Source organism: Siniperca chuatsi, linkage group LG12 (assembly GCF_020085105.1).
Source record: "Siniperca chuatsi isolate FFG_IHB_CAS linkage group LG12, ASM2008510v1, whole genome shotgun sequence".
NCBI lineage: Eukaryota > Metazoa > Chordata > Actinopteri > Centrarchiformes > Sinipercidae > Siniperca > Siniperca chuatsi.
The window spans coordinates 738105-750186 of NC_058053.1; the positions used below are offsets into that span (position 1 = coordinate 738105).

At 39.3% G+C, this 12082-nt stretch overlaps 1 protein-coding gene across 2 annotated transcripts in view; it reads left to right on the plus strand.

Annotated features, from left to right (window-relative positions):
• Positions 1-12082, plus strand: part of ccdc93 (coiled-coil domain containing 93) — a 35379-nt gene that overhangs the window by 4629 nt on the left and 18668 nt on the right. For both annotated transcript variants that reach the window (XM_044215708.1, XM_044215709.1), the window contains exons 7-14: positions 1028-1128; positions 2670-2706; positions 3441-3554; positions 6739-6789; positions 7177-7263; positions 8220-8336; positions 8647-8709; positions 9814-9887. In XM_044215708.1, coding sequence (XP_044071643.1) covers positions 1028-1128; positions 2670-2706; positions 3441-3554; positions 6739-6789; positions 7177-7263; positions 8220-8336; positions 8647-8709; positions 9814-9887 — 644 coding nt within the window. The remainder of the gene's footprint in view (positions 1-1027; positions 1129-2669; positions 2707-3440; positions 3555-6738; positions 6790-7176; positions 7264-8219; positions 8337-8646; positions 8710-9813; positions 9888-12082) is intronic.

The following is a 12082-nucleotide window of genomic DNA, read 5'->3' on the forward strand; positions in this document are numbered from 1 at the left end:
GTATTTATACTGTACTTCACCATCTACCAGTAAACCCACTTGGTACTCGACACTTAGTTTATCTTATACTTATACCAACATGTTACTTAATTTATTTCTGACCTGTTTATAGTGTATAATATCGTTTTCTCCTGTGTGCACTGACGTAAAGACGAGCTACTGTAACAAAGAGTTTCCCTACGGGGATCAATAAAGTATTTCTGATTCTGATTCTGAATATAAGTAATAAGCAGTGGTGCATGTACTGTTGAGTTAAGTGTAGCTTATTGACATTATTAAGATATTGCACAGCAGTAATGGAGGTATGACTAATATCAATAAATAGGAAAACTAAATATTGCACAGGAGTATTACACAGAATATTGCACTATTATTTAAAGTATGGCAGAGATGTAATGATCAGTGTCCAGTTTAGTGACTTCGGGTCATATAGACTGCCACTTAGAGGGAGGAGTTAAAGAGTCTGATGGCCACAGACAGGAATGACTTCCTATATTGGAAGTATATATATCCTATATTGTGTAGAGACAGCGTGTCATTTTATGCGCAAATGTCATAGAGAAAAAAATGTCAGGTGAAGTAGTATAGAGAGCGACAAAGTCCATGTAACATATTTAACTTACGTCATGTACATAATGTAACTTAACTGACGTAACTAGCGGACTTACCTACTGGCGGTTAAGAGGAGTGAGGAGTCAGCAGTATAAAACAGAGCAGTCAATAAAAAAGGTTTTTCAAAAATCTCGTGCAGCCACGAAAGGTCCTTGAACATACAGTCATGTGCGCAAAAAATATTAGGCTGATGGGTCCAGTAGTATGCGAGACACACACACACACACACACACACACAACCAAACGTATGATCCCCTCCAAGCTTACGCCTGATAACTGTTTATACTGTATATTTAAAAACAACAAGAACAAGCAGTTTCCTAATAAGTCAACTGATCTGTTTATTATTTATTACTTTATTTTTACACCGAATATAAATTCCTATTGCCAGAATGAACACTGTGGTGTTTTCCAGGAAGTGTACAAACCCCAGAGGAAGTACAGGAGGCAGAGGGATGCAGGGGAGCTGCTTGATGAGGAGTCCAGGGTTCACTCCACTCTGCTGGAATATGGCAGGTAAGATTTCACATCAGGTGTGTGTGTGTGTGTGTGTGTGTGTGTGTGTGTGTGCTCTGTCACTTTCACTGTAATTCATCTTTTGTCCAAGTGTCTTTAAGACATCACTGTAATTTATTTGCATTTCCATGTATCATGGATGTAAACACAATCAACAGTCTTTGAACACATATTATAATGTATGTGTCAACCAGATAAACATCCAGTGTTTTATCACCATATTACACCTTGAAATTTGGTCTAAGCATGCTGCCGACCAGAGGAATTGCACAAGAGTGCAAACCCTGCCATTTCTGACACGTTCACGTTCATATATCTGTTTGCATATACTCAAAGAGGAAGCTCTTACACAAGCTGCACCTTTCAACACTAGTTGTAACATAGACATTTAAATGAAACAACAACATTTTCAAAAACAGTAGTGTGTCTTTACATATTCACTGTCTCCAGTAAGACTTCTGGATTCTTTGGTAAGGATTATCCAGAGTACTGGGGTCAGTGATACTGGAAAAACACACTACTGTTGTTTAGGGTTTTTTTGTTTTTGTTTTTTGGCATTTTATTAAAATAAGTTAACAATGATTAGTTTAACTTGTTTTTTTTTTTAAACAAAAATGTCAAAAAATTACCTAGTTCCAGCTTCTCAATTGTGAGGATTTGGTGCTTTTCTCTTTCTGATGTGATAGTAAATTAAATATCTTTGGATTTTGGACTGTTGCTCAGGAAAAACAAGCTTTGGCTTCAGGGAATTCCAATGGGCATTTTTCACTATTCTCTGACATTTTACATTTTCTAGATCAAAATAATTGGCGTGAAAATTACTGTTAGTTGCAGCCCTAGGAAATGTATTGTTTTGTAATTTGGGTGAACCAACCTTTTTAAGTAAATGGCTTTTTTTTATATTTAGCTGCCACATCCATACCCTCCATTGTCCCGTTTCTATCAGTATTTCTGTATTTAATACCGCTCATGGTTTTTGCTCAAAGCTGAAGTCTTGTGAGAAACACAGTTTTACAACATCTAACATTTTCCTTTTCTTTCTTATAAGCATACAATCTCTCTGTCCCTGCCTTGTTGACCTTTTACCTTAACCCCAGTCATGTGCTGTTGTAGCTTTAAATTCACATGTCTAGTGTCTTATCTGTCTGACGTTGTTTTTTTTCATCCATCCATCTCCACCTCTGTACTAGAATGTCATATTTCCTCCTGTAAGTACTGTATGAACATGTGCAGCTTTCTTTTTCTGCTGTTTTGTGGTTGAACGTGTTGGTCAGAGAATGCAAACAGTTCTCACACATTTTAGGCATGATGGATGCAAACTGTAGTGCTGCTTTGATGCACTTTTTTGTATGTATTTATTTGTCCTGCCCTGAAGGGACTGTTTATCCTCATGCTAGTTTACTGCCATTTGATATGCTGATGTTGTAATGTGGTATTGTGTATTTGAAAAATCCTTTTTTTGGGGGTTCTTGCTTTATTTGCACACCTTCGTTATGTCACAGAGGTTTTTTTTTTTTTTTTTTTTTTTCCTCTCTCTCTAGGCGATATGGATTTAGCAGACAGTCCAAACAAGACAAGGTAAGTGTTTCAATTATATGGGTTTACAAAGGATCAGGTATCTATTACTCAGAGAGTGGCTTTGTAGAGAGCCTTTCATTTATCCGTTATTAGGCCTATACAGTAAGAAACACTGCTGTATGCTCCTCCTACACCCTAACACATAAGACACACATTAACATTGTCAAAGGGCAACTGATTTTACACATCAGAGTTTGTATACAGGTGTTGGGGAGTGCTTCTGCGTATGTGGAAAAAGTTGTATTAAGGCTTTTGTGACTCCAGAGGGATAATAAATGTCTGATAAATGTCCTCAAGTGATGTCACTTGAGTCAGCGTTGGTTTGGAAGTTTGAAAATGAAAAAAATATGTGGTGTGGCTTTTGAAAGAAGTGAGCTTACCAGACCTCCGTTGCCTCCTCCTCATCTCGGCTTGAGGCTTGCAGCTCGAGGTTACATTAGCCACTACTAGCATAACACACCTAAATCTCAGAACCAAACTATCAGTGGTCAAGTTGCATTGTGAGTAATGTAGGTGCCAGGTCTTTACAAGGAAGAAGAATGCGATATCTCTATCTCTGGTTCTGTTGTATCGATTTTGACACTTTTTTTTTTTTAAACTGTCTATTGTGAGTCCGACAATATTTATAGGAGTGCAACGCTAAATCTTTAACACTAGAATGACTCGAGTAGAAGTCAAATTTTAGTGCAGTTCTTTATGTCTGCACCAGCATTTACTGCTCCTTTTTCCTCTAGCTTCTTTGTCCTGTCATGGATGAGAGGAAGGCTTCGCTGGTCAGTGGCTCTCAGGCGGCACCCCCTGGGATGGCGGAGGTATCAGAAGAAGATAACCTGCAGGCAGCGGAGGAGGTGAGAGCTTTATACAGTGAATGCATTATACATGAAAGGCAAAAATACAGCTTTTAGAAATACAGTCGAGTAGCAGAAATAAGAGTAGACAAGAGTAGGGAGAGGCAAGAAAGACACCTACAATCAGTGAAATAACACTTCAAATTTAATATGAACTAAAAATATTTATTGCAGTTAGAAATTAAGGTACAAGGTAATTTATTTATCATTTTACAACACAAGGTTGTACAATGAAATTAGTTTGTAGTCCCTTCATGCTACACACATTATTTATTAGAATAGGGTAACATAAAATAAAACAATATATACAGTTATTTATATATGCATGTATTACACCCAGGAAATACTTCTGCAGTGCATTTTTTGAGTTTGCGTCTGATGGAATGTAAACAGCAGATAGACAGTGATGATAATATGGTTTTCAACTTCACATAAAAAGCTCGACATTTGTGAGACAGTGTCCGTCCACTTGGCCTGCGTTTGAGCACCAAGCGTCATTGATGTAAACACAGAGTCCTCCTCCCCTCATCCTGCTGGAGTCTTGTGCTCTGTCAGCTCGGAACACGGTCCGCCCGTTGAGTGCTTGATCCAGGATGTTGATGGAGCAGGTCTCTGTAAAGATGTGGGCACAACAGTCTCTGATTCTGAGTCCCATTTTGTCCAGACCGGACATTAGTCAGGAGCAGCCTTAGATCCACGCTGGGCCAGCATGGCTCCTATCCCCTCTCTTTCCTCTCCTCCCGGGGCAATCACAGCACCTGCTGTCGTGCCTGGCCCGGTCGATCTGGCTGGGTGGATCGTCTCAGGGTCCGCTGCTCTTTAATCCAAATCCCAGCTTCCTTTACCGATGACGTGTAATATGTATTTCTGTCATAGGTAATGTGTTTCAGCAATAAAGCCAAAAAATAAAATAACATGAAAAAGGAAGGTGCTACAGGCCGCAGTCAGCAGATCAGACAGGCCGCGGTGGAGATTACTTGAGTTGACAGCAACTACACTTGTTACTGTAAGTACAGTGGCAAGGAAAAGTATGTGAACCTTTTGGAATTTCATGGTTTTCTGAATAAATTTCTCATAAAATGTGATCTGATCTTCATCTAAGTCAAGGGTATTGACAAACATAATGTCTAAAAATAATTACACAAAAAAATTCTGATCTTTCACGTCTTTATTGAACACAGTCACAACATTCAAAATGGCAGTGGAAAAAGTAAGTGCACCCTTAGAATTAATAACTGGTTGACACGCCCCGGCTGTTCTGTTTCTGAAGCCATTCTGTTGTGGACTTGCTCCGGTGTTTTGGGTCGTTGTCCTGTTGCATCACCCACCTTCTACACAATTTCAGCTGACGTACAGACATCCTCACATTATCCTGAAGAATTGTCTGATATACTTGGGAATTCATCTTCCCCTCAATGATTGCAAGCTGGCCAGGCCCTGATGCAGCAAAGCAGGCCCAAATCCTGATGTTTCCTCCACCATACCTTACAGTTGGGATGATGTTTTCATGATGATATGCTGTGCCCTTTCTACGCCAGATGTAGCGCTGTGTATTTTTTCCAAATAGTTCAATCTTAGTTTGATCAGTCCACAAAACATTTTGCCAATACCGCTGTGGAGTGTCAATGTGCTCTTTTGCAAACTTCAGGCGTGCAGCAATGTTCTTTTTAGTAAGCAGCAGCTTCCTCCGTGGTGTCCTGCCGTGGATACCCTGCTTGTTCAGTGTTTTACGTATTGTAGACTCATGAACAGAGATGTTAACAAGTTCCAATGATGGCTTCAAATCTTTGGCTGTCATTCGGGGTTGTTTCTTTATCTCATTGATGAGTCTTTGTTGTGCTCTTGGTGTCATTTTGACTGGGCACCCACTTCTTGGTAGAGTAGCAACAGTCTCAAAGCGTCCCCATTTGTAGATTGCCTAACTGTAGACTGGTGAATTTCTAAAGTCTTTGAAATAACTTTGTAACCCTTTCCAGCTTTATGTAAAGCAACAATTCCTGATCATAGCTCCTCTGAAAGCTTTTTTTTTTTTTTTTTTTTTTTTTTTGGCGAGGCATGTTCTTCTTGTGCAGAACAAACTCCGAAAGTTTGAGGGGTTTTTTATCAGTCAAAGTAGCTGTAGTCCACACCTCCAAACGTATTATCTTAATGAGACTCCAGGTGTGCTAAAACCTGACTCCAATTAGCTTTTTTGAGGTCATTAACTCAAGGGTTCATTTACTTTTTCCACTGCCATTTTGAATGTTGTGACTGTGTTCAAAAAAGACATGAAAGATCAGAATTTTTTTGTGTAATTATTTTTAGACACATTGTTTATCAATATCCTTGACTTAGATGAAGATCAGATCACATTTTATCAGAAATTTATTCAGAAAACCATGAAATTCCAAAAGGTTCATATACTTTTCCTTGCCACTGTACGTGCAATAAAACCTCTGCGAGGAAAAAGCCATTACTTCAATACATCTGTTCAACAAGCATAAACATGTTATGTAGAAAGCAATATTTTAATCTGTTCTGTATGCTGTCCCTTGCATGTTTTACACAAGCACATCACACTAGCTCCCTAATAAATAACACTTTGTATATGGGCAAGTAAAAATTTACTTCGGGCAAGTAGATTTCTGGGCAAGTGGGGAAAAAAAACCTTAACGTTGAACCTGCCATTGTCAAAATCTCCTGTTCCAGTCGTTTTTGAACAATTTTAGCTTTGTGCTTTAAAACAAATCCAATCAGACATAATAAAAATAACAGTTTAAAATGTAGTGAAGTTTAAAGGAGCTACTGGCCACTGCATCTACATGCGCAGCCGTTGCCTTGCAAGATTAAGTGTCTTTAAAGAAAAAATATGTGAGTGTTTTTAGAGTAATTTATAAATGCCGGTAAATATGTGTAAATAGTGAGTTAATAATCGTAAGAATAAGTAGTTGTCATGAATGTACAAATAATCATGTCAAATTTTAACTTACAGTAGTTTACTCAGTAAATACAGTATGTGTAACTCTACAAATGACTAATGTAATTCATTATGCATTCACCAGAAATTGTCCTTAGATGTTTTAGTTTAGTTTACTATTTCATCCCTCTGTAAGGCATTTTATAAGAGATTTTGCTCTACAAATAAACTTGACCTTGAACTTATTACCTTAAAATGTGATACAACTGTGGTTGTTTTTTCTCTTAGATGCGAATCAAAACCCTGATGACCAGCATGGCTGCCATGGCAAATGAAGAGGTAGGCAAATGCCTGTTTTCTGTCTTGTTCGCTTTCTCTTCACCTGTGCACTGTTTAGAAGTGAATCGCCACATACCTCCCCTGCTTATTTGGGCTCTAACTTCACAAACCTCATCTAACCTGCATTCTATCTGCTACTTGAGGTCAATAATATAAATAACCCTCTCTTTTTTTTCTAGCATTGCTCTGTCAAATACAATATTCTCTAGCTTCAGGATTATTTTGTTCAATCAGTTGTCAAGGCTCTGTTCTTTGAACTCCATTTTTAGTGATCTGGTAATTTAATCTTTTTGTACCACTGCGTTAAACTATAAACTGAACAACCTCTGTAAATGCCTAAAACATGAATGTGAACAATTATTTTGACTGGAATTTGTCTTTGTGCAGGGGAAGCTGACAGCAAGTGCAGTGGGGCAGATAGTGGGACTGCAGTCTGAGGAGATCAAACAGATTGCTTCTGAGTATGCTGAAAAGGTGAGCAACAATCAGTGATAATAATGATGTACCATATAATGATAATATAATGATGAACTTTATTTATACAGGACTTTTCAAAACAAAGTTGCAAAGTGTTTTTACATGGTTGAACCAGCATTAAAACATTTCAGAACTGCAATGAGGCAAATAAAATCGGACAATTAAAATTAAACAAAAATAAAATGGAATTAAAGCTGCAAGCAGCATTGAATAGGCCCTCGCCTCCACGTGCGCCTCTAGGGGAGCGACAGCAGCGGTCTTGTTACCGGAGGCCAGCTGACACCGCTCTGAATGTTCACAACCATCAGGCACATTGGAGGGTTTTCAAGCATGAACTGCCTTTTTAAGGTTATGCCACAGCATCTCAATAGCATTCAGGTCAGGACTTTGACTAGGCCACTCCAAAGTCTTCAGCCATGGCGAGGAGTTAAATATCACTTTCTGTGTCCACTATGTGGAGGTGGAGAACACACACTAATCATGATGATTACCATATATCAAGTGTACACCACACAATGTAAATTTCATGTAGTTGGTATGGTGTTTGTCAGATGTGGCTTGCTTCCTGTTGCCAATAAGTGGTCACGAATGTCACATAAGTGTTACCAGGAGTGTTCCATCAATAACCATATGAAGTTTGAGGGTGATCAGTTGAAACATTGCTGAATTATTCCCACTTCCTGTTTGGCATGGTGTCACACATCTTGCCTTCTTTTTTTCTCCTTTCGTCCTTTTTTCTTAATTTGATGCATTTTTGTTGCAACAGGTTAATGGAGTGAAATCCAAGGTATATTGGTTAGGCATTTAAAAAAACACAGCACACCTATTCAAGCAGCTTGTAGCAGCCCAGTACCTGAATAAATACCTTTATACTGCCATTCTTTTCTGTTAACAACATAACATAACATAGTATATTACAACAAGGATATGCTATCTCCCAAATGTCCCTGCAGCAGTCGGAGTTGTCGTCAGAGGAGCGTTCAGAGCGCTACGGCCCACTACAGCAACACCGCAGGGTAGTGGCCTCACTCAACAAACAGATCCAGCAAAAGACTAAACAACTGCAGGAGGTAAGCAGTTCACTGTGGTTCACTGTACAGTCCACTCACACCATGCCATGTGTAAGATCTATACAGGAATTTGTTGGTGGCATTGCGAAAACCAACATGCAACATAGAGTAGACAATACATGCAGTACTTCTATAATATGTACAGTCAGCATTCATTCACCCGGTAGGACACAAAATGGACACCTTAAAAGCACCTTAATTATTGCTGAAACAGTTGAATGATTGTAAAATGAAGTGTACTATGATTTACAGAAGTGATCAAGGAAGGTGTCATAACTATCAGTAACAGTATTTATATATTGTTTGATAGCTACAAGCCAAGCATGCAGAGGTGAAAACAGGTTGTGACGAGGCCAAGAGAAAACTGATGGAGGTAAGACCAAGCTAAAATACCTGCAGCCAACTGAGAACCACATACAGTGGTGTGAAAAAGTGTTTGCCCCCTTCCTGATTTCTTATTTTTTTGCATGTTTGTCACACTTAAATGTTTCAGATCATCAAACCAATTTAAATATTAGTCAAAGATAACGCAAGTAAACACAAAATGCAGTTTTTAAATGAAGGTTGTTATTATTAAGGGAAAACAAAATCCAAACCTACATGGCCCTGTGTGAAATAGTGATTGCCCCACCTGTTAAAACATAACTTAACTGTGGTTTATCACACCTGAGTTAAAAAAAATTTTAACCACACCCAGAGACCGTACAAATCCCACCATGAGCAAGCATTTGGCGACAGTGGCAAGAAAAAACTTCATTTCCGAGTTAGAAACCTCGGACAGAACCAGACTCAATGGTGGGCGGCCATCCGCCGCTGCTGTGTTAGGTTTTGAGAGAGAGAGACAGAGAGAACATCATACCAACAGTAAAATATAGTGTGATGGTCTGGGGCTGTTTTGCTGCTTCAGGACCTGGAAGACTTGCTGTGATAAATGGAACCATGAATTCTGCTGTCTACCAAAAACTCCTGAAGGAGAATGTCCGGCCATCTGTTCGTGACCTCAAGCTGAAGCGAACTTGGGTTCTGCAGCAGGACAATGATCCAAAACACACCAGCAAGTCCACCTCTGAATTGCTGAAGAACAAAATGAAGACTTTGGAGTGGCCTAGTCAAAGTCCTAACCTGAATCCTATTGAGATGCTGTGGCTGTGTGGCAATGTGGCTGAATTACAACAATTCTGCAAAGATGAGTGGGCCAAAATTCCTCCACAGCGCTGTAAAAGACTCATTGCAAGTTATCGGAAACGCTTGGTTGCAGTTGTTGGGCCACCCTTAGCAGCAACCAGTTATTAGGTTTAGGGGGCAATCACTTTTTCACAAAGGGCAATGTAGGTTTGGATTTTGTTTTCCCTTAATAATAACAACCTTCATTTAAAAACTGCATTTTGTACATCAGGAAACATTTAGTACAAGATAGAACGATTGTAAAGGTTTTTGAAAAAAGTTGCTTACAACAGGCATTTGTGTATCTTCCTAGGCTACAGAGCACTCAGAGAAACTGGAGAAAGGGCTGAAGTCTTTAGAAGAGATGGAGGCGCAGGCTGAAAGCAGGTGAATGGTGGACAGTAATTAAGGCCCGAGCATGGAAGTGCCAGGGCCGAAACCTATTGTTTTGTTGAGATTATTATTGTTTTCTACTTTTGTAACCCATTTTTGAGTGGCTTAGGATGCTCAAAATCTCATGAAAATTGACATACATGTCAGAATTGGCAAAAATTGCAAAGTTGTGTAGTCATTGGGCTTGGGTGTGGCCAGGGGGTTCTATAGCGCCCCCAAACAAACGCCATGGTTGGGAAAAAGTTGCTTTGATCTTCATGAGATTTTCAGGGTTCATTGCTCTCATCATAAAGAACATATTTCAGTTTCTTTTAAGAAACTGCCCAACAAGAAGTCAGCCATTTTGGATTTCCTGCATCTATAAAAAGTAAACACACACATATTTGAGGCCTTTGGGATAGCTTGGGGTGGCACGTGGGCTCTATAGCGCCCCCTAATGACTTTTTAGCCTTCAAATGGTTAGGGATGCTTGAAAACTCAAGAAACTTGGCACGTGCATCCCAAGGGGGGTATTTTGTCTGATATAGTCTGGGGCTTGGGTGTGGTAAAATGGCTCAGTAGCGCCCCCTACAAAATTTCAACGAAGCAACCTTTGCATTACGTTTCACCTAGATGTACGAAATTTGATAGGCAGATGTATTATCTCTAGACTATCTCTAGAAAGAAGAAGCCATTTGGAGCCATACCCTAAACCCAACAACATGTCAGCCATTTTGAATTTAACGTGCCATTTTTCACCATTTACCATGCTTTAATGAACTCCTGCTAAAGAAATGAATCGGATTGACTTCAATTTTGGGCAGTGCAATCTTAAGACCTTTTGCAATGCTAAATAGCTTTTTAGGCTTCGTCGAACTGAGTTGCTGTGGCGATGCGGCCAATTGTTGCGAGGGGGGAGGGTTCAAATGTTGAACTGCTCCTAGAGAATTAATCCAATCAACTTCAAATTTGGCCAGTGTAATCTTAAGACCATTGCGATGCTAAATTGCGAAGCTCTTGAGGTTTCATTAAACGGTGTTGCCGTGGCGATGCGGCCAATTGTTCCAAAATTAGTAACCGTGCTACTTCAGCTCCACGTCATCAGATATTTTGCAAATTTCACATGCTTAGACTCCCGGGCTGAGGACATTTAAAGGCTAATTAGGAGTTACATTGTGTGATCTACACTTGATAAATGGCAACATCATGTATGATTAGTGCATGTTCTCCACCGCCACATAGTGGACACAGGAATTGATGTTTAACTCCTCTGCCAATAGTTGTGAAAATTAGAGCATATGAATATTATTTTTATTTTATTTATATTATATTTTAAGTGCCAGAGGAGAGAGATGAGAAAGCACAAAACTATGGGAGAGAGACAAAGTAAAGTTAATAACGTAGTAATGGGATAAAAATGCATACAGCTGGAGAGGAGGAGAGAGGAAAGAGGTGCATCATGGGAAGTCTCACTAAGATCTAACAAGACAAGTACAGAGACAAGTCCATTGTCTGATGCAAGATCATTTGTAATTTTCACCAGTGCTGTCTCTGCGCTCTGATGCACTCTAAATCCTGACTGAAAATCCTTAAATAAACTATTGTTATTTAGAAAGTCACACAACTGATTAGCAACTGCTTTCTCAAGGATCTTAGAGAGAAATGGAAGTTTAGATATAGGTCTATAGTTGGCTGAAAACCCTGGATCAAGAGTCGGCTTTTTAAGAACAGGTTTAATTACAGCTCCTTTTTAAAGGACTTTAGTACATAGCCTGTGAATAAAGACAGATTGATCATATCTGGTAAAGAAGTGCTACCTAAGGGTAAAACGTCTTTAAGCAGCCTAGTTGGGATGGGGTCTAAGAGACAGGTTAAAGTTGAAGTTAGTTGAAGAAGGTCGATAGGAGAAAAGCAGTCAAAATATAGATCAGGTTTTACAGTTGTTTCTAAGGTTCCTGTGTTTGAAGATAAATTGGTATCGGTTGAAGGCAGGACGTGATGAATTGTGTCATTTCAGTTAAAAATAATTCTCTGTCAGCCTGGCTACAGTGCTGAAAAGAAACCTGGGGTTGTTTTTTATTTTCCTCTATTAATGATGAGTAGTAAGCTGCTCGGGCATTACGGAGGGCCTTCCTATATGTTTTAAGACTGTCTTGCCAGACTGAACGAGATTCTTCCAGGTTGTTGGAACGCCATTTCCTTTCAAGTTT